The 23,576-nt window shown below is 35.4% G+C and overlaps 2 protein-coding genes across 3 annotated transcripts; both read right to left on the bottom strand.

Annotated features, from left to right (window-relative positions):
• Positions 1-2,067: 2,067 nt before the first annotated feature.
• On the bottom strand, positions 2,068-12,904 carry si:dkey-21a6.5 (laminin subunit alpha-2). The gene is made up of 9 exons (XM_007252518.4): positions 12,453-12,904; positions 9,139-9,306; positions 7,796-7,934; positions 7,588-7,676; positions 7,283-7,346; positions 6,584-6,672; positions 3,986-4,098; positions 3,684-3,840; positions 2,068-3,406 (listed from the first exon to the last, which is right to left on the bottom strand). Exons 1-9 carry the CDS (start codon positions 12,499-12,501, stop codon positions 3,249-3,251), a joined length of 1,026 nt encoding a protein of 341 aa, XP_007252580.3. The 5' UTR covers positions 12,502-12,904; the 3' UTR covers positions 2,068-3,248.
• Positions 12,905-13,532: 628 nt separating this feature from the next.
• Positions 13,533-21,234, bottom strand: nt5c1ab (5'-nucleotidase, cytosolic IAb). Of its 2 annotated transcripts, none has more exons than XM_007252519.4 (6): positions 20,752-21,234; positions 17,477-17,644; positions 16,828-16,957; positions 15,225-15,347; positions 14,949-15,133; positions 13,533-14,780 (listed from the first exon to the last, which is right to left on the bottom strand). In XM_007252519.4, the coding sequence occupies exons 1-6, from the start codon at positions 20,854-20,856 to the stop codon at positions 14,430-14,432; spliced, it is 1,062 nt and encodes a 353-aa protein (XP_007252581.3). In that variant the 5' UTR covers positions 20,857-21,234; the 3' UTR covers positions 13,533-14,429. The 2 variants fall into 2 exon arrangements, with proteins under 2 accessions (XP_007252581.3, XP_007252582.3); XM_007252520.4 differs by lacking the exon at positions 20,752-21,234 and adding an exon at positions 19,739-20,168.
• Between the last annotated feature and the right edge of the window lie 2,342 nt (positions 21,235-23,576).

The following is a 23,576-nucleotide window of genomic DNA, read 5'->3' on the forward strand; positions in this document are numbered from 1 at the left end:
CACAATATTTCAGCTCTGTTAGTGTGCCGTTTTTATTTATTCCAAATACTTCTTCAAGATGCTGAGAAAACTATTCTAGGGGACTATACCTACCTATACCTCATGAAGTCACTAAAATACCAAGAAAGTTAATGTGGTACTATTTGTTTTTTTAAGTATGAAACGTATTTGTTTAACACCGTGATGTCTTCAATTTGACTGTCACTTAATTATTTTAAATGTATTTTCTCATTACTCTCATTACTCAGCTGTGCAGCATCTTCAAATTCATAGATTATATAAAAAGAACAGGGCGATGTCCTGAAGGTGGCGCTGTTGCTTCTGTTATATTCCAGCACAGCTGTAACGCTGTGGTGCTGCGTGTACTGGGGTTAGATCCTCTATTGCATGCAGGTGTTGTGCCGAATTCAGCACCCCGCCAGGACAAGCACCCCTCTCTCGGTAGAGGCTTCAGGTGACATGATTCTTAACATTGTTTCTTACGAGTCAGCGTAGCTTCTGGATATTTCCTTTTTGGCGCGCATTTCTAAGTAAAGTTAAAGACAAGAAGACGGTGCGTGCGCGCTCCCGAGAAGGGTGCCTTGCGGGGGTGCTGAATTCGGTACAACACCTGTGTTTTGTCGAATTGTGCTACCCATCGATATGTGTTTCTACCACCAGTGCGCATGCACATTTTCTAATGTTACGTGTTTTTGTATCGTATATATGCGTTACTTAAATGCTTTAAACAACTGGAGCCCTCTGTCATTATGTGTGCATTATGCGTGTTCCTACGGTGGCCGAGAAAGCCCAGCGCAGTGCAAATTGAAAAGCGCTGCAAAAGCACAAAACACATCCATCAAAATTACAACACAGGCGCAGCAAATAGAAAAACGCGCTGCAAATAGAAAAACGCGCTGCAAATAGAACCACAACACAACGGAAGTGAGTCACAACACAACGGAATTTTCCCGGGGGACCTTAAAAGATGCTGTACCAGCTGTATACAAAGGACAATAAGTGGCAAACAAGCTTCTGAAAAGTAAGTTATGTTTATTAAAAGTTCTGCTTCACAAAACGCCTTGTTTGCCACTTATTGTCCTTTGTACACATAGTGAAGTCCGAGACGTTACTGAAGACGCAGCTTAGCTGGTACAGTATCTTTTAAGGTCCCCCGGGAAAATTCCGTTGTGTTGTGACTCACTTCCGTTGTGTTGTGGTTCTATTTGCAGCGCGTTTTTCTATTTGCAGCGCGTTTTTTTAGTTGCAGCACGTTTTTCTAGTTGCTGCGCCTGTGTTGTAATTTTGATGGATGTGTTTTGTGCTTTTGCAGCGCTTTTCCATTTGCACTGCGTTGGGCTTTCTCGGCCACCGTATGTTCCAAATGTGTAAATAACAGCTAATAATTAAAAGTAAAAATAAAATAAATACAATAAAAAAAATACAAAAACAAGTTCTAACCACCCCGATTCCCTTAACTGTACACTGATATATTCATTTACTCAGACTTCTGCAGGAAGCATTTGAATTTTTATGTTATTTTTAACATTTAAATAATATATTATTATTATAATATAATATATAAAAATATTTAACTTTTAAATATACACTAGGGTAGCACGATTTGACACATCTCAAAAGAGTCGACATACGATCCCTCACATGTTAAAGCAGGCAGCACATTCTAATGCAACTGGCAAACCAACCATCAAAGAACATTTTGAAAACGTTACTTTTTTGTTGAATGACATTTTTTAAAGTGGATGATGTCAGATAGATATATAAGTATAGATAAGAATAAAGATATATAAATAAAGATAGATCTATAATTTCCCCTTAGAGATCAAGAAAGTATCTATCTTTCTATCTGATGAAAAAACAACCCTAAAACAACCTTTATTTAACATTGCCTAATAGTCATCGGATAATGCTAAAATTCTGAGGTTAAAGGTTTAAGTGGTTGGGTGGAGCTCTTCTACACTCACAGTGCTTCCCACAAATAATAATATTAATATTATTAATTATATGTCATTTTCTGCACTGCAAGATTACACAGTACAGGTTATAAGAATAGAATACAATGCATACTTAGAATACAATACATATTTAATGTCAGTAAAGTTTAATATAAGCCATACATATAAAACCACAATGTTGAATCAACATAAAATCAATGTGAACAAATAAATCAATTCTGAGGTCAGAGATCAATGTTGTTTCAAAGTATTAGCGATATAAAAATGAATTTAAGTGTGCTGATGAGCTGGCTCCTGTGACGATTGTTGTAAGATTTGGTGTGCCAGTGGCAGTAAGTGTGCCAGCGACTTTAAGGTGCCTCGGTTGCTGCGTAGTGATTGACAGTTGGTGTGCCATTTGCTGAAGAATGTGCTGATAGGCATGCCATTTTTTTAGGATGTGGCAGCTTACTGTGCTGGCTGCCTGAGAGCATACTGAAAGGTTAAGATGTGCAACTGTTTTTAATACTGTAGCAGCTGCCACTTGGTGTGCAGGCAGAAATGATTAAATTACTTTTCTGTAATACAATATATACTTGCAATATATTTAAACTTAGTAGCATGTTCTTATTGTGGAGCCAGGTCTATATTATTTTTTTTTTTCAAAATTAGTTGGGAACCCCAGACATTGATAAAAAAAAAAGTTGTGCAAAGCCTTTTATTCCAGCACCTGCCCTGGAACTATCATCAAGTGTGCTTCTTTTGAAAAATTAAATACAAAGAGTAACACAAACTTAAACATAAAACACAATTTTTAAGTACCATAAGCAGAGGCACCAGTAAATAAATACAATCTAGAGGGCAACAAAGGCAAAGTCCAGCACATACTAAAAATCTTAACCACAGTGTAACAAAGTCCAGTGCATTGCGTAAACAATATTAAAAAAAAAAACAACACAAAATTACAGTCTCCCAATTATTTGCATTTTTACTTAAGGTGTCAGATAAAAATTCTCTCATTTTTATTGGACGTGGTCTGAAGGAGCTACCAAAAAAAGAGGATGAAAATGCCTCACTGAGACGATTTTCATTTAATTAAGGTTTTTGAGCCAGACTGCAGATAACATCTTAATGAAATAAAGGGTTTGAAACATTTAGAGACAAAACCTGTACAGCTAGTACATCTTTCAAAATTTAAGAACAGCCACTGCAGCTTAATGTCTTTTAACTGTCCATTTTCAGAGGAGATCATCCTGTCCCCCTCTGGAGCTCACAGTGGCTTGATAGATTTAGTTTTTGTAAACAATGCATTTATCACCACCCTGCGTACACTGGCTCTGCATCACAGGGGACTCCATACAAGCGGCCAGGTGGTCGCTCCTTCCGCAAGAGGGGGGCACGTGACAGCGACAGTTCACTGTCTGTATCCTTCCTTCTCCTTAAGACCAGGAGGATGATAAAAAGAAGTGCCACTGAAGAAATCAGAGAGAGACAGAGAAAGAGATTGATACAAACACATGCACAGGTGTGTCCAAATTATTCCTTTAACTCATGTGAAGACATTAATATTTATCATATATTGTCATCACAAACCCGGAGCTCAAACCTTTGAACCACCACTGCCCCAAGAGGAATTGAACCCTGGACCCTCAGAATAGTTGTCTAGTGGCAGATCAATGAGGCCACAGAAAACAAAAAGGGTTCACAAAAATGTATTTATGATAATAAAGAGCTTTTATCTGTCAATACCTCCTCCTCCAATAACAAGCAGAGCTATAGTGACAGGTGCAAGTTCACACGTGTCCCCAGCTTTTCTGAAGAACGTCTCCATGCAGTAACCTGGTGCAGTGCTGCCTTCCGGGCAGAAAGCATCACTGGGACACTGGATTGGATTCACATCAGGACTCTGGCAGAGGAAGGGAACAGCGGTCATAAATTGGTCATGGACTAACCCCCACACTTTTGTATACTTTTGCTCAATAAAGTGATTTAATTACTTTTTTATGGTTTATCTACATTTCTGTGGTTGTTAAAATGTGATAATCACTCACAGGACAGTAGTGGTTTTCAGGGCAGATGTCACAGTTCTCCTGGCCCCAGCTGATCTGATAGAAGCCACTGCTACAGATCTGACACATTTTTTGGCGTGAGGGCTTGTGCATACCTGTCCAAAGTGTAGAAGTAAACACAGACAGTGAAACATACATTGCAAAAAATGTTTTATTCCTACAACTGAACATCGTTTTTGTTATGTTTGCTGTTTAATTATTAGTGAAAAATCTAGCAATAAAATAAAAAAAGAAAAAATATATATATGTTTGTTTGAATGGATTGTTGATTCCCTCGATTTAAATATCTGTTATTTTGTCATTTTCACCAAGGGTACCACCAAGCATTTGATGCATTCACTGTATCTCTCTTATATACCAGAAAGAGAAGGCATTACATGTAATGAACTTAAAATCTACAGCAGGGTTATTTAATTATAATTCAGTATGGTCCAGTTAGAGAAAAATTTGACAGGCCAAGGTCCAGACCGTTTTTAAACTTGTGTTATGATTCAGTTCGATATATCCAGTAAGGTTGTTTGAACTATGATGAAAAAACATATAATAATAATAATAAAAAATGCCTTTCTGGACAGATTTTGTTTACATTCCTAACCTGTCTTTTTCCTTACCGCGTCTGCACAGATCTGATTGGCAGAGGAGAGCGTTTGGTGATCTTACACCACACGTGATTGTTCTGTGAGTTTACTGCGCCGCAAAGCGTGTATACAATTAAATCCTTCTCTGTAGTTTATCGGTTTGGGTCCGCATTGGACAACATTTGGGTCCGGACCCGGACCGCGGTCCGCCCATTAGTGACCTCTGATCTACAGGTTATTATTACAATTTACTATTTATTTAGTATTATAAAAATTCAGAGACCATTTACGCATTCAGAGAGGCACCAAAACAGGCTGTATACAAGTAGCACTCTCCTCTTCCTCTACATCTGCGCAAAATATTTACATTATTCATTGAGAGTAATAGCTGTTAGCATTGTTAAATTACACTGTATTGATCCACTCACATGAAAAATTTATCTTTTGCAACCTAACTATTCCCAGTGTGGGAGCTGGCAGTCGAGACAGTGGCGCCAATTCCTGACAGTTTTCAGGGTTAGTGATATTTTATTCACTATTTAAAAATGAAACATTTTGCCTTAAAACAGGAATATAAGACAACCATACATTGATTTAAGATTAAAGGCAGACACAAAGCACAGAGCTGTCAGCCCAGGACTGAATGTAAAATAAAACTGAAAATGTTATAGGCACCTCTCCCCAAGTACACTTTTTCAAACCTTTTCATTTCTGGAACAGTCTGAAGGGATAATCAATTGTACACAAATGTGGGTTTGTCTGGCTTTTACTGTGACTAAATGACTTTCTGCATGAGGAGGTCAAGTGGGTCCTTACTCACTGTGTAACGAATACATTAAGACAAAGTGGAAAGTGGAAAATACACAGATAACAGTAGAGCTAACTCGTGGTGTGTGCTGGCTCTGGACACATTCTAAAAATGACACAATTTAATATCAACCCTGAAATAACTAGTTAACAAAAGTAAGCGTACTAAACTTGGCCATATATTCAGTATTCCATATAAAATAATATTTTATAAGATTCATGCCTTAAACTTATTTTATCAACTGCATCAAGGCTGCAGTGTAGGTAAACAGAAATTCAGTCAGACTCTCAGACTGTCTGCTTATATGATACATGAATAGGATGACAGAGCGGTCTTTTTTTTATTATTGTTGTACATTCGTTGTACATTTAACAGATTTGTGCAATTGACAACATTCATGTAACAGATTCACAGAGTCTGGACTGTCAGACTCTGGACAAACAGAAATCCAGTCTCCTTATCTGAGGAATAGCCTGTCTGGACACGGTTTGGAATGCACTGTTTTGAAGTCATATTCTGTATCAATGTGCAAAATGAAAACAGGAATACTTTAAAAGTCACTTTTGAAATCCACTGTGAATATAAATCACTGTCCAAATTCTTGAAACTAACTATAATTTCACTAATTTCCAATTATCTTTAGACTTGAAGCCTTGAGTATTGAACTAAATGAAGTAATATATAATAAACTATGTACAGCTCTGCAAAAAAATAAGAGACCACATAAAAAGAGTTTCTTTGATTTGACCAAATTGAAAACCTCTGTAATATAATAAAGAGGATGTTTTGCACCAGGAATAGCATAAAGTTATTCAAAAGCAGTGTGTAAGACAGGTGCCAAGATACATGAAAACTGTGATTAAAAACCAGGGTTATTCCACCAAATATTGATTGAACTCTTAAAACTTTATGAATATGATCTTTTTTTTTGCATTTTTTGAGGTCTAAAAGCTCTGCTTTTTGTTTAGTTATTTCTCATTTTCTGCAAATAAATGCTCTAAATGGCAACATTTTAACTTGGAATTTGGGAGAAATGTTGTCCCTAGTTCATAAAATAAAACAACAATGTTCATTTTACTCAAACATATGCCTATAAATAGCAAAATCTGATAAATTGATTCAGAAACTGAAGTGGTCTCTTAATTTTTCCAGAGCTGTATACACACGACATTGCTCTGCTTTTAAACAGGTTACCTGGTCGACAAGGGGTGCAATCTTTAGCTCCGTCCTGTAGAGCCTCAGAGCCTGCAGGACATATTTGGCATTGGACACAACTGGAGGAGCTTATCGACAGAAAAAAAAAACAATCAAATTATGTATCATGTTATTCGACACAGTGCCACTGATTTAAAAATTACAGTAATTATAGTTATTTAATTCATTTCAATTAAAATTGCTGCAGTCTTGTGACTGGCAAGAGTTAAAAAGAAACTTCTAGAGAAAAAATAACTGAATTATGTTTTCATTGGGCCTCAGGTTTAGATATTTAATATCCTACAGTACAAAGCATGTGACACTGTTAGAAAGAGCTTAAGGGTAAGAAGGGAGCATTATAATACAATCACGCACTACAATAAGCACTGTTATTTATGGAGCATTACCCCCATTATTGTGGCTTCAAACACTGAGAACAGACTATTAATAATAAACTTTATATATATATATATATATATATATATATATATATATATATATATATATATATATATATATATATATATATATATATATATATAAGTACAAGATAGTAATATGTTTACATATGTTATTACATGTTGAAGAAAATAAAGCTGTCTTTTGTTTGGCTCCACACAAAAGTGAATAGTGAATAGTGCTCATTATGACTGTAAACAGCTGTCTACAAAATAGCAGCTCTGTGTTCTGTGAACTTACTTGCAGTACGTGCCTTCTGGACATGGGTTACACAAAGTGGCATTCCGTTCTGATGTATAAAAACCTGCAAAACAAGTCAGTCTGATTATTTGTGATCTAGGTTAAACATGTTATTTTAGTACTCCTGTAACTATGTTACAGTATTATAGGACATCAGCCAAGATGCAGACTATTAGACTATGTCTAATCCTAGAATAAGTGACGTTTTAATTGTTGAAGTTTCATTGGTATTGCAGTGTAAACCAGGAATCTGCTAATAACGTCTGTTTACATTAATGTAACAATAATATGTAAAAAATGTCTACCTGGTGAACAGGTTCTACAGGAAAGGGAGCCAGTGTTGTTGGTGAATGAACCAGGAGGACATGCCTGGCACACAGGGCTGCCAGTGAAGCTAGGAAAAGCAGTAGGGATGGGAAAAACACTGATGAGGCAGCAGATGTGGTATGTAGATTCACTGCTAAAACATCCAGCCATTAAGACTGCTAATATACATGTTTACTCTTAACTCACTTGGTGTAGAAGCCTGGCAAACAGGGCAGGCATGTCTGCTGGCCTGCTAACGGCTGATAAAAGCCCTGAAAGCAGGGTAGACAGGCTCCAGGGAACATGCAGAGTCCCACCTCCGGACAACACAAACACAGCAAGGTGTCTGTCAGAAAAAGAGAAGTAAAAGTTTGTAAAGTACTCAACCTACAACTTTAGCTGCATTTATTTGTCCGAATCATGGTCAACATGAGTTTCCAACTGGGAAGTTGAACAACCTCTCATGTGTTTTTTTTTTAAAGGGAAACTCCAACTTGTCTTAAACCTTTAAACCTTTAACACTTCTGCAAAAAAGACAGAATCAGTAATGGATGGTTCTCTATATAATCCTTTAACTTTAACCATGCACTCGCTGTTCATACACATTATTTTAATCTGTAATCTATGTTCATTTAATTTGATATAGAACAATGCTATTTAATGTTCTCTCCATAACAAATTGACTACTATGCTGGTGCTATTTACCCAAAAATCTGGTGAAAACAAATCTCGCATGCAAAATATTACATGCTGCTCCGTTAACAAAGCATTAAAAATTGTTGTGCTCACCATTTTGACAGAATTTCACACATAGGAAGTAGGACCTTCTGACTACCACATGAATGTAGTATTAAAAGCATCACCACAAGAAATAAAGAATTGGTATATTCTAAATAAACTTAAATAATCACAAAGAAATGGTACAGCCCTCTTTGCGCCCTAGATAGAACTCTTTAATTAAATAAACAACATAATGCTTTATCTACAGGCATACTCATTGTAGCATTTTGTAAAGACAAGTAATAAATCACACTTTAGCTGTTCTATAACTTGCTTGTACATCATAAGAGGTTAAAATGTAATTCTGCTGCATTCATTATCCCCTCTTATATATAGAGCAATCTACTGTCAGCAGTGGATGACACTCCCATTAAGGGCAACAGAAAACTGTCTAATTGGCTAACTGTCTAATTTATACCCTGCCCACCCCTCAATAAGCCCCACCTCCAATGCCCAATGGACAATTTTATTTGAGAGAGCAGATTTTCTTACTGACATTGAAGGTGGATGCACTGTTTAAAAACGTATAATTAACAGTTTTGTTTATTTTGTGGTCAATTTAACCATAATTAGATTTCAAACAAACTTAAGCATTGTTTAACTTCATTGAATATACTCTCAGATGAGTACTCTCAGTGTATTTGTATCATGTTATTTATTAATTCATTTTCTCAGGTGGTTGGGGGTGTGGTTGTAATAAGTTGATTTTATGCGTTGACCAAGGATCAGGCTGTAAAACAATATTCCAAATACAGCAATACGTTACTCACCGTTGTCGTAGTAAGTGCCTGGAGCACAAGCTTCACAGGTGGAGGTGTTGAGTGCAGAGCAACCAATAGCAGTGGTGCTGATCATGGCGGGAGTGGTGGTGGTCACATTCTCACTGACTGTGCTGGCAGTCACTGCAGGGGTGAGCGTGGTCTGGCTCCTCACCACTCCTACACACAAACACATACATACACATATTTTACCAAAGGGAAATATGGATTGACAAATTTAATAGTTTAGCAAAATTATGTAATATAGAGTACACAGGAATACATAAAGTACTGTGTACTATACACAAAGGGCAATGAATCGATGTGGTTTATAAACATTAATGCATGTGTTTTTCACGCATGTTTAAACATTATTTAGATGATCCATCTCTGCTCCATGTTAGCATACTTATTAATGATCAAAATAATTATTTTATTGGTAAACAAATAAAATCTCCAATACTCTTAATATAAAAAACACATAAAATGTGATAAAAAAAATATCTTGTTGAAAAATTATTTTAAACACTTCACTTGGAATTATAGTAAAAAATAAAAAGGTGTTATAACCTCATGTGATACCACTGATATGCCAATATCATCTATAGTACTTAATTCACACAACAATGTCCATTAGACATAATTTTACTTGTAACTTTTAATATACTTGATGCTGGAATATTGTGATAAAATGTCTACATTCTATAAATTTTACTGCATTTTAATCCATTTAGGAATTTGTATTATATTACAAATAATACAGTTTCTTTATTAAAATATTTATATATGAAAAAGTGGATTCACTCACAGCTCCTTTATCTGGGCATCCCTATTCCATGCTCTTTGTAAAAATGTATTCAAATTCAAAACATTATTTCTGGGCAGGTTTTCAGCAGGGACAGTATTTGGCCTACTTTTTGATTTAGGGATTTGCTAGGCTAAGACAGATCACTTTACATCTTGGGATAAAAGAAAAATATCAGGATAATGCACAGTGTATTAGCTTGAGCAGAATTAAGGATTTTTTTCGTCATGGGCTGACCTAGAAACAACAGCTTTTAAAGAACGGCCACCGTGAGAACTGATTCAGTAACTTATCAAAAGTCGGTGCCCAGACATCAACAACAGGATAGTAAGGTGGATAAGAAATTAATATGGTAACATGAGAACAAAAGAGAAAAATCTGTGGGTTGTTTGGGTTGGGTTTATTCAACTGTATTCCTTTCCTACTTAGTCAGAAAATAACACTATGTGTTCCCGAAGTAGTTTACTGTTGTCAATTTTATTAACCCTACAACAGAAAAATAAATAAAATTACAATTCTGTATGCACATTGTTTTACTTTGCGTTGTCCCGTGCAGAACATGACAAAAATAAGGTTTTCCTAGGGTCAGCAGAGAGGGAAACAGAGTCTTTATTGTGAAAGTAATCACATTAAGCATGTGGTTGGCTGCTCCCCTGAGTTACAGACACCCACTTCAGATATGCAGTAATTCTGAGAGGCAGGTCATATGACTCCATCAGCCTCCAGAGATGCTAAGCGTGAGGGAAGTGGGCCATTCCTCAGTTTTTTCCTTTTCTCAAAAGATTTCCCTCTTCGTAATGGAATTTTTCAATGTATTTCTATTAGGCCTGTCACAATTATTACATTATTGAATTAGCGTACAACACAGTTGCTTTCCTCAGTCTTGCCCATTATGTTTTTCTTAACAAGGGGAACCCATTATTAACATGAATGAGATGGTATGTCAATTTTATTTAGAGTATGTGGATATGTTCAAATTCTAAAGTCTAAAATTGCATTGCTCTATAAAAGGTGTAAATACATTGTTATGCTATTATATTGTAATTACGAGTGTTATAAAATGGTTATAACATTTATCACATTTTTTCTGACAATATTCAACATGCAGAGTTTATTTACAATGTTTAGTAGCTATCTTTTTACAATAATAATAATGTTGTGACATAATTAATGAAAAATTTCCCACAAAACTATAATGATACCCCTGCTAAAAATCCAGCTCAACCCAACAGGTCTCTCAGGAAAACCTTTACTATGCTGGTAGGCTAGCTCGTTAACCAATGACCAGCATATGGTAGCTATGTTTTCTCTGAATAAACAAACTGTATTAGTTGGATATTTTTAGCTGGGTATAGTTTTGTGTGGAAATTTTCATTAATTCAGCACTACTTACTACTTATAGCAGTATTTCAGGGTAGGCCATGTTAGACAAAAAAACAGTATCAGAACTATTATTATTGACTGAAAAAATGAAAAAAGAGGCACATCATTTTATTCCCCACTGGAAAAAGGTTTTGAGGACCGTTTCCCTTCACATTGACACTGTTTATTAGAAGCAGAAGGGAAGGAGTGATTTTATAATGACTGTAAGATGTGTCTGGCAGTAAATCACAGCAACACACACTACAGCTCAAACTCATATCTTAGCATAACTCCCTCACAGAGTGCTGACAGCCAGCAACCAAAGAGACAACATCCAGAGTTAGCTGACCTAGCTAGCAATTTATCTACACTGTAAAATCCAGTGATAAACCCTAAGTGATAAACCCTAAGTGATAAACAACTCACAGAGTTGGTGTTTTAAACTCTAAAATTAAAATTGAACTCTAACATGATCCTCCTCTTCATTCTGTGTCACCCTTAGCATGCTCTGCAGTCACCATTATTCTTTCTTATGTATTTTATTATTCTTTATTATGTATGTGTGTGTATGTATATGTGTGTGTGTGTTATACGTGTTTTATAGTTAAATTGGATTTAGTTGTGATGGTTCCCCTGGTGGAGCATTATTCACCCTCTTGGTGTTGGGCTGGATTGTGGATAAGGGCCTCCACAAATGTGTTATTGTGTCAATGGAGAACCACTGCTTTTTGGGCATTTTTTAAAGGTCTCTCTTCTAAATAAAGCTTACAGTGGATGAAAATAAGGAAAGCATATAAAAATAAGAAATCACTTAAAAATTATGAGTTAATTTGATTTACCAAATTAAAAATCTCTTGAATATAATCAAGAGGAAGATGGATGATCACAAGCCATCAGACCAAGCTGAACTGCTTGATTTTTTTGCACCAGGAGTGGCATAAAGCAGTGTGTAAGACTGGTGGAGGAGAACATGCCAAGATGCATAAACACTGTGATTAAAAAACATGGTTATTCCACCAAATATTGATTTCTGAACTCTTAAAACGTTATGAATTTGAACTTGTTTTCTCATTTTAACAGTGTTAAATCCAGCTCCTAAAGGGTTAATTTAACATTGTATATTTTGCTTTGTAACTAGTTTAGAGACACATGGACTTACCGATCAGCCAGGCGCAGAGCACAGCAGCCCGGACTCCACAGTGTGCCATGTTTCAGCGATCCCTCAAAGAGTCACAACATCTGTTTCACCGAAGAAGCGAAGCTCATGGCTGAGCCCTAGAACCGGTCAAAAGACAATAAAAACACCAGCGGAGAGCCGCTCGGGGGTTTCACTCACTCCCGGCCGCTGCTTCATCAGTGTCTTATGACAAAAGACTGATCATGTGATTCAGTTCTCTGAAGAAAGAAACCGCAGAAAAGAGGATTTCTGCACACACAGGGCGAAGAGCTGTCCCTGTAAACCCAGTCAAACCTCCACAGAGAGACTCACACCTCTCACACCGTCCGGAAAGAGGGTCTCAGACCCGAACACAAGGGTTTGAATCAGTCTATGGTCTGAACTGAAAACTGAAAGGGTAAACTCAGCTCAACCTATAAACCCAAACTTCCAGTGGAAAGATAAGACCGCCCACGTGGTGTAAACCCCGCCCCAAACAACAAGCCACGCCCACAGCAGTGCCCCGCTTAATAAATCTTAAAACAAATATTTAAAAAAAAAAATCATGAGTGGCATACTGTACATTTAAAAACTGAACTGTGCCTAATTCACCGCCTCAGTTCTGAGACTAAATACACACACAAAAAAATAGTATTTTTTTATAATAATAATAAAAAAATTATAATAAAAAATAAATAAATAAATAAAAAATATATACACACATATATATGTATATATATATATATATATATATATATATATATATATATATATACATATATATATATATATACATATATATATATATATATATATATGTATATATATATATATATATATGTATATATATATATATATATATATATATATATATATATATATATGTATATATATATATGTGTGTATATATTTTTTATTTATTTATTTATTTTAAGTATGATGTAAAACTTGCTGGTGAATTACAAAACTCCCAGTATACCGGATACTAGGACTGTGAAGGTTATAGCATAAGAAACACAAGACAATTCAAATTCTGTTTATATTTGTCAAACAAATGAATTTAATTAAATTATGAAATAGAAGTATGAAATAGTAGTTTTTCACTGTTGTGCAACCCTGGGGTTACAGAAGTCATAATAATAAATAATAAGTAAGTAAATTATTCTTTACACATAAAAAAAAATACATTCACTTATGCATTTATTTGAATATATATTTAGGAAAAAAGTGACCTGCCATGTACCGAATAGATTAAACTGGTGTCACACCATGTGGTATGCTGAAAACAACAATATAATATATCTCACACATAAAACGGTTGACAGACAGCTGACACATATAGTAAAGGACTATAGCATGAAAACGTGCAAAAATAGACTCTCATGCTTTTCACAATGACCCAAAACACCATTTTATAATAACTTAAATGACATGAGGATATGAGGAAAGCAGCTTTACACATCACACACATTAATTCATCAAACCAACACTGCTTAACAAAGACAAACTGTTAGGGATTCTATTTGAGGGTGCCACTGGGAACTGTTTGAAATGAGTTATTTTGATCCTGTGTCAGCAATCCACACTTCTAATGCAGGCATTATTGACTTTTTTGTAAAAAAAAAAAAAAAAGAGAGGCACAGTGTTTTGTTCTTTTTTTGTAGTACCTGAAGACTGTGTACTGCCATTCTAAGCCCTTAGTAAGCATAATAGGCTCAATGTATTTAGTAAACCATTAGAATACACAGTAAATATGGCTTAAGAAAGGTCTAGGTACAAGCAATGGGAACGATAGATCAGTCAATTTCTGCTAAATATTACTAAAATATCAGTTCAAACCCAAGTTTACCACATTCAGTCCAGAGGGCTAGATTCAACACCACAGTTTATAAGAGATATTTTTCTGATCAACTGAAAACAATCCATAAGTAACTTAATTATATTCATTTTAATTTGGGAAGTAAATCAATCTTGAATGAGTCAAGTGTCCTTTGTTTTCTTTGGTGGCATCTTTTGGGCAATTCCATATGGAACATGAGCGGCCACAGTGCCCAGCTCTGCAGCTCCTTCTATATGGAACATCTGATCATCGAAAAAAATATGGGGCTTGATCTTAGCTAGCATTGGGCCTTTTGGTGCTCCAGCCAGAAAAAGGGCCTCATCTGTTTCAAGACCCCAAGCCCGGAGGGTCTTCAGCGCCCGGGAACCTGAACTGGCTGCACTCCGAGCCGTCACCAGATAAGTGCGGATGGGACAGTCTATACGGTGGCCTTTGGCATAGAACTTCCTCTGCAGTTTTCCCAGAGCTTCCAAAAATCCTTTAAGTGGTCCCTAGAGCAAGAAAGCAAGTGTGGAGTTAAGAAAGGGAAGCAACTAAACCAGTAAAACTGTAGCCTAGTGTTATATCAACAAAGCACTGACCACAAAAAAATTAATGAAATAATTAAGTTATTTCCTATTGTACAGTTCTGTATGTACACCTGTTTAGCACTAACTCACATGATCAAGGGGCTTGTTTTCATAGGTCTTTTCATGTTCAAAGAATTTTTCCAGGCCCTGGGTTTTGTATATTCTCTCTGACTCATCTGAGAAAAGCACTGCATCTCCATCAAAGGCCACTCGCAACTGTGTCTCTGAGACTTGCGTGACTTTCTCTGCTGAAAACATGGTGGCTGCAGCAATCCCTTAAAGAGCACAGAAACAGGCATCAACACAAATGAATGGAAAAAATACTTTCAGCACACTTCTTCATTGCCAACCAGTTTCCATCCTCACCTTCCTCTATGGCCTCTCTCACTTTCGATGAATCAGCAGACAGATACAGGTTAGTGTGGTACGCTTTCAGATACCCAATTGGACTGTTACCGCCGGTCATACAGAAGCGTTCCACGAACAGATCTAAGAGACAGGAATGTGATTATATACAGTGTATTTCAATATCTTGAGTTTTGGAAAATAAATAAATAAAAACAACGGTAATAGATTCTCTTATAACTAGTGGTGTCAACTGATTAAAAAAATGTATTTGATTAATCAAAACAATTTTCTGTGATTATTCGCTATTAATTACACTTGTTCTTCTTAAGACTTTGGCATTTAATAATAAATTTTCAATGTACATAAAATAATGAATGTAAAAATGGCAACATGGAATTAAATTTGTATTAGTGGCGTCAATTGCTTAAAAAGACTCACAACAATATTTTGTGATTAATCATGATTAAAACCATGATTTAAAAAGTTTAAATGCTGGAACTGCATTTCTGGAAAAAATGTTGTGTTGTATGCCTGGCAAAAAGACTACAGCCTTTTTAAAAAATCTTTATTTTAATATCTCTTATGAATAAAAGAAGATATTTTAGAACCAGAGTAGTTCTGGTGTTTTAATTAGAATGTAATAATGTGAAGAGGAAAGGGTAATTAACAGTTAATAAACAAATTAATTCTAGCAACAGCGCCGTGTGTATGTGTGTAACAGAGAGAAAAAGAGACATGGGTAGGTATATGATTTAATCCATTAATCAATATGATTAAAATATAATATGCTTTTCTTAATGCAACAGCAGAGACTACACTAAATTAAGCCACTAATACAGGGGTTAGACAATGAAACACCTGGGTTTAGACCACAATAATTTATTGTCCCGACAGACAGTTCTGGTAGAAACAGGAGAGTTGAGGTGCACATTGAACTCTGCCGTGATTTGGGCAGCCGTGATTTTATGTTTTTTGGATACAAACCGGGTTAGCACCTGAACATTCTTTTCAGATAGCTTCCTCTTGCGTCCACAGTTAATCCTGCTGGATGTGGGTCGTCCTTCTCGGTGGTATGCTGACATTACCCGGGTTCCTGTTCATTATCCAACCCCTGTATGTCATCAGGCTCTAAAACTTGGTAACATAATTATCACATAATTTATTTTTTTGTATGCGAATTTATGTTTCTGGATTAATGCATTGTGCACTTTAACTTTGGCAGCACTGTTTATTATCACCATTGCATATATTTCTTGGATTCAAAAATGAACATGAATTGAGGGTTTGTGTTAAAATGCGGAATGCTAAAGAGGTTTTAATAAAAACAGAGCCATATTTCTCTAGAGTGTCTGGTTCCTCCCACCTCTTTTCATCACTCACACCACCCCCACTTTCACAGCAATCACAGCCATCATCATGTTACCCACAAGTGTTTTCCAATTGCCAATTATTACAGTAGAAATCACACATCTGAGATGCTCTTATTATAATAATTATTTCACATAAGGCTGGGTTAGATTATCTGAAAGGTAAAGCCCTGTCTAAATTATGATCCAATCTGAGTAGATGAGATGAGATGTTTTCCAGTCTGTCCAGCCCTCCCCTTCAGCTCTGCACTTACTGTGGTGATTGATTGAGTTGATGAGCCTAATTCCAGCATGCGCGTGGTTGTTGGTCATCAGAACCACATCAAAGAGCTCTTCACTGTCGGGGTAGAGGTTTCTCAGCTGCTCATTGACCGATTCCAGAGCCTGAAGGTCACAAACACACACAAACATGACTGTTCTGCCTGCGTCTGCTTCTTTTATACTACAGTCAACAATCAAGGTTTCTAAGTGGTTCTTGGTCAGGATACATGATTAAAATTACATAAATGTCCTGTGTGCTACATTTTCCTTATAATCTATTTTATACCATTAAGAGTTTTGACATTTATGTGATTTTATGCACCAGATTATAACAATATAATTCCTGGTGCAAAAATTCAAGCAGTTCAGCTTGTTTTTATGGCTTATGATCATCCATCTTCCTTTTGATTATATTCCAGAGGTTTTCTCTTATTGTTTTCCAGAGCAGTATATATCACAAAAAACTAAATTTTAAATAATCATCAATTTCAAGTTTCTTTATTGAACCAAAGTGTGTGTAGCTCTGTACAGGTAGTTCAATTCGCCAGCAGTCTGACACTATAAAAGAGCCATCTACTGTATAGTATGTAAAATCAGTGCTGCTTGAGAGTGGCCAGAGCAGTGTGGCAGTTTGATCTGAACCTTAATGAAAGGGAAAGCAGGTCCTGGTGCAAACGGCTCTGTTTCATGATCGAGCTGGTATTTCAGATATTCCTCCATTCCCTTCTGCTCGAAAATCTGCTGCTCAAACTCCATGTTGAAGAGCGCCCGAGACGACACAGCGATGGTGACCGCATTTTGAGGCTTGGGCTGAAAACAGAAAAGAATATTAATCATCTTAATTTCAATATAGCATCAAAAGTGATCAACATAACATATACAGTAATCTCACCCCCCATACTGCTTATAGCCTCAATACACAGAGGACATGAAACCCTTGTATGGATTGGTTTCAGCTGATGTATGTCTTGTAGATTAGTGGTGGTTAAATTAGTCCACAGGGAGCTCCAGGCTATGAGTTGGACTGTCAGTGGGTTCTTGACGAAACAGGCTAGCACCAAAATGTTACTAATTATACTTAATTATTATATTATTACTAATAATAATACAGTAATATCAGCTAAAATAATTACTAACAGAAAAAAATCACTTACAATTAATGAATATTTATGAGTATTTATTAGTTGATCAGGAGTCTTGCTCATGGATCTATAGGTATATTTTTTTGATACTGCAAAATCTTACTGTCATACAAAGCTTTTAACATCACATTTTATGTCTTGTTTACTTAGAAATAACAGGATCTAACTACTCTCACACAGTCATGAGTGAAAGTAATACAGTCTCAGTTCCTGGTTATCAAAGTAGAAATGTGGATGACCACATTGCCTCATTACCTCAGACTACTTTACTGTTTTTTTAAATGATTATTATGTTTATATTTGATTGGGTATTGAGTAGAATAGTGAATTTAGAAGGCTGAATCTAATCTGCAGAACCTAGATGCATACAGTAGAGAAAATAAATAAATGGAAATCATTTGTAGGGTGAAAAACAACAACAGCAACCACTGTTTTAGTGTCAGTGACCTGCCTGGATGACCCTGCAATGGTATTGATAAAGCATTTCAGAGGAGGATTGCTGACTTGACTGGGAGTTTTGTAAACATGGTTGGAATCTGACTTCCAATCAGCTGACCTAGATAGAATGTCCTGTAAACACAAGCCTAAATTCACATAATTCCTAATCCCTTCTTAAATCGAGAGTTAAGCAGATATTTCATATTACATTACTGATGGTATGTTGATACTATAGGATTTAATTCGTATGACAATTACAGGCAACACACTACAGCTATACAAAGAGAGCACATGAAACTGTAGCTAGGATATTAATAATTCACACTGGATCAAGGTACCGGTAACAGCAGGCCTACAGTAGAGACACAGAAGTCTTTTCAATTAGTCTAACTATAGCTGTTTTCAGCTTTTTCTTTAACAGAATAGAAATGTGTCATTATTAGAGGTTTAGTACACTGACATCCCATATAGAATAGAAATATATGATAATAAGCACAAACTGTATTTTTCCTTAATATACTACAATTGTTAAAATTATTTGAAATTTAAATATACAGCACCGGAAACAAAATAAGAGACCACTTTTTTTTTTCTTGATTTTACCAAATTGAAAACCTCTGGAATATAATCAAGAGGAAGATGGATGATCACAAGCCATCAAACCAAACTGAACTGCTTGAATTTGTGCAACAGGAATAGCATTAAGTTATCCAAAAGCAGTGTGTAAAACTGGTGGAGGAGAACATGCCAAGATGCATGAAAACTATGATTAAAACCAGGGTTATTCCACCAAAAATTGATCTGAAATCTGAACTCTTAAAACTTTATGAATATGAACCTTTTTTCTTTTTTTATTTTATTTGAGGTCTGAAAGCTCTGCATCTTTTTTGTTATTTCAGCCATTTCTCATTTTCTGCAAATAAATGCTCTAAATGACAATATTTTTATTTGAAATTTGGGAGAAATGTTGCCCGTAGTTAATAAAATAAAACAATCATTTTCATTTTACTCAAACATAAACCTATAAATAGCAAAATCAGAGAAACTGATTCAGAAACTGAAGTAGTCTCTGTATTTTTTCCAGAGCTGTATATTCGAAATATAGGGTAAATTAAGCTCTAGCTCACAATCAAACTTAATTACTATTACAGAAATAGATTATTTGTTCCAACAATGACAAGAAAGCTCAAAACCTGTACCAATCAATTGTAATTTACGCTTGTGATATAGATCAATAACTAAAGTAAAAAAAGTTTTAGATGCTCAAAAATGTGACATAACTCCTCCTTTTTGACGTCATAGCTCTTTTGCAGAAAAAACTTACGAAGAAAACGCCTCCGTCCACTTTCCGTGTGTCGGTTTCGTTAAGACTCATGATCCCTCCACTGACCTGAGCAGTCAGTCGTGTGAGTGCTGTCCCCCTGTCCTTAGAGGAGGTCACACTGACACACCCACTGATAAACAGCCACTGTATTGATGACGTATTTAAATTAAACAAAAAGATGAAACAATATAAGTCCAGCAAGCTATTGACCTCTTCTATTCTTCAGTAGCAGAAAGCAGCAGCAGTCTGTGTTGCTTGTGGTGCTGCAGCTGCTGCAGCAGTCTTGTCACTATCCCCAACTGCTTCTGCTCTGTGTCCTGCAGCAAGTGATGCTAATTTTATAAAACGTTATCAGACATTATCGCTGTCTGGTGAGCCTGTAGAGCTGGAGCTCAGAGGAAACTGCACAGTGAGGGCAGGCAGAGCAGCTGAACCTGAGCTTTACATGTTTATTGCTGAAACCAGACCTGCATTCTAATCGGTACAGCAGGTTTCTGCTTTAAAAAACACAAAACAAAAAAACTAAAATGCCCAACATGCAATGCAACAGGCAGGCAGGCAGGCCTTAAACACATACTTTAGATAATAATAATTAAATGAAAAAAAAAAACTAGACTAATAAATAACCATCAGGACAAACAAGAGAACAAGAAGATAAATATACTTTACAAGTGCATTAACAGTACTTACAACAGAATTACAGAACTAATTACTAATTAAGATATCTAGTTAAGACATCTTTATATTTTTTCCCTAATATCTGAATTCATCATTATTTACATTTATAAGCAAATAAAATGTAACATTTATTTATGTCTTATGCATTAGTTAATACTAATTACTTTTTACTATTTAACACATTTTAAATCTTATAGTCATAAGTACCATTTTTTTGAAACCCTTATTGTAAAATGCTTCCAAAAAATTCTAATAAAAAAAGGCACACAAAAAGCCAAAAAAAAAAAACTATATCTAGAAATGCTGCATTATTTTGATGCATAGCTCATACTCACAGATTTAGGCTTCTTGGATGGAGTTGGTGGATCCTTAGCCTTCATCCTCTCCACAGACTGCGTCTCAACATTATTGGCCGTTTGTTGATGGTTGATTTTATTCATTTTTGCAGCAGGTCCTTGTTTATGGTATAATATATAAAGCCTCTGCAGATCCCATCATCCATCTACAAGCATCTCAGCAGAGTGGACGGAGGTAGAGTGATCAACAGCGCGAACATGCGGAGAAAAGGGTTGTAAGAGCAGAAAGAGGCAGCCTACCGGGGAGCCAGCTGCTGCTAATGACTTCATTTCCAGTCCTTCTGCAAGCCAAGGTATTCCCTTTCAGAAGCTGCTGCATCAGGGGATCAATCATCCCTCTGGCCACGCCCCGTCCTCAGTGTCTCCAGCATCACATCATGTGTGGCTATCGTGTGAGTCGGACTTGCCTGAGATGGTTTTCTGCAGCAGCTCTGTGCTGGAAGATGTCCTTTATTTTTAGACTCAGAAGCTCTGCCAGATACCACGGTGTTCCCATGACAACCAGTGATGTCAGCCTGGGCAGCAACAGTGTGCCGCATCACCGCCTGTCATGCTCTTTTAGTGGTCTACAGGCTGATGGCGGGTAGCCTACATCAGGAATATAAAGCATGTTTAATGGTTAGACACAAAACAATTATGCATATTACACAAATGAACCTTTATATGCATATGGACTACAGGGGTAAGCAACATGGCCTTAAAATAATATCATGATATTTCAAGGTATTGACATGATAACAATATTCTTGGCGATAAGACAAAACACTGAACTGCAACAAAATAAATGTTAAATAAAAAAAAATAAAAAAACATCTTGTTTATTTTCTTAACAACAGTAACATACCAAGACACTGTTTTTATATTAAATAATAATAATCCAATACAAAAGTAACACCTACCATTATACTGAAGTGCAGAATATTTAGTGCATGCATACAAATTGCTAACATAAAGAATTATAAAAAAAATGTTTTTAGCTTCACAGTAAATACTAAAACAAATTAAACAGATTTTTAAGACAGATTGCTGCTTTTATATTTTTATCATTTTAAAACTTATGACCATATAATTATAATAATAATTATAATACAATTATAATAATTACACTCAATATATCTTAATTATCAATATAATGTCTTTTTCAAGTTATTATGATGAAAGTGTGAATGTGCTTTGTAAATGCTGCAGTAGAGAGTGCAGTAACACAACTAATTCAATACTGCCAACTACAGACAAAGGCTTTGTAAAATTATTTATTCTTAATCTACTTCAAAAGCGCAGTTTATTTTCAGTGCTGTAAGCTGTTAACTAATGTTTTTTTTCTAGAAATCACACCCTTTTTTTTACAATATACTTTTACAATACACTTTATATATAATAATGGATTTTGTGCCATTTCTGGTTATTGACTGGACACGAATAGCTTAAATGGTAAAAAACAAATGGGGAAAAATGATGTTCTAAAACTTTTGACCAGCAGTGTATACTTTGATTCACTAATATATATTTAGTATTGAAATGTGGGCTGTCAAATGAATGCAGTATTCTCAATTAAATAACAGACAAAAATAGTGTGTTAAAAACGATGCTGATTAATAACCCTGGTGCCCTTTGACCTAGCAAACTACAGTTAAGGTCACTGTAATCTCATGAGGCAAATTAACAAGCACATTAGTAACATTACTCTAATATCAAATACCATCCATAAATTCATCTCAGAAAACAGATATCATCCAGGCTAACACACTCCACTCCTTACTGCTGAGTTCAGCTGTTAGCTAGCATTAAGTTGCTAGCTGGATTCTAGTGTAAATAAAGGTAGGAGATATACCACAGCTGATACTGACTGATGTTCATTACAGGGAGCTTTTAAGTCAATGCCAGCTAGGGGTGGGCGATATGACTCTAAAATAATATCACGATATTTCAGGGTATTTTTGCGATAACGATATACTTGGTGATATAGGAAAACTAAAAAAATTAATTCATTTCAGGAATATAGTATAATAGTATAACAGTATAATCATAATGTGGCAAAATAAATAATATAGCATAAAATTATATAATGCATCAAATAATATTGCAGAATATTTAGTGCATGCATATAAACTGCAAACTAAAACAATTATACAATACATTCACTTAAAGCTTCACAGTAAATAATAGACTACTTTTAAGACAGAACATCCCTATTATCAGGATATGGATTTTTAATATCATGATATTTCTGTGTCACAATATATTGTATACCATATAATATTGCCCACCTCTAATGCCAGCTATTACTTCATTCATTTATTAATTAGCTCCTCAGCTAAAATAATTTAGAAGTGAACAGATTGAAATACTTTCTAAGATAAAAGTGATGAATGAGATTAATTTAGATGAATTCATCTTAGAGCATGTAATTAACTAGATTACTTTATCACTTCACAGCACTAATTTAAATATACACCATTCTGTAATTTAAGTGTTAAATAAATAAATATTGATACTTTAACATTATATATTTTTTAAGGTTTCCATCATATGATAATAAAGATAATATAGTGTATAGTAATTTCTCATTTGTCATATTGGCCAGCCCAAACACACCGTTAACATGGGCCTCATGTTATAACTTATTCCTGCAAAATTCTAAAATGAACTACAAATGCATTTCATAACACAATTTCACACAGAATCTAAACAAAAGGGGCAAAAATGAACAAACTCAGTTTTTGAAAGAAAAAATGTAATTTATTACTCTCATGGCATGACATAAATACTCAATTTCAGACTTTCAGAATTTCAGAAGTTCTCAT

Source organism: Astyanax mexicanus, chromosome 14 (genome assembly GCF_023375975.1).
Source record: "Astyanax mexicanus isolate ESR-SI-001 chromosome 14, AstMex3_surface, whole genome shotgun sequence".
Taxonomy (NCBI): domain Eukaryota; kingdom Metazoa; phylum Chordata; class Actinopteri; order Characiformes; family Acestrorhamphidae; genus Astyanax; species Astyanax mexicanus.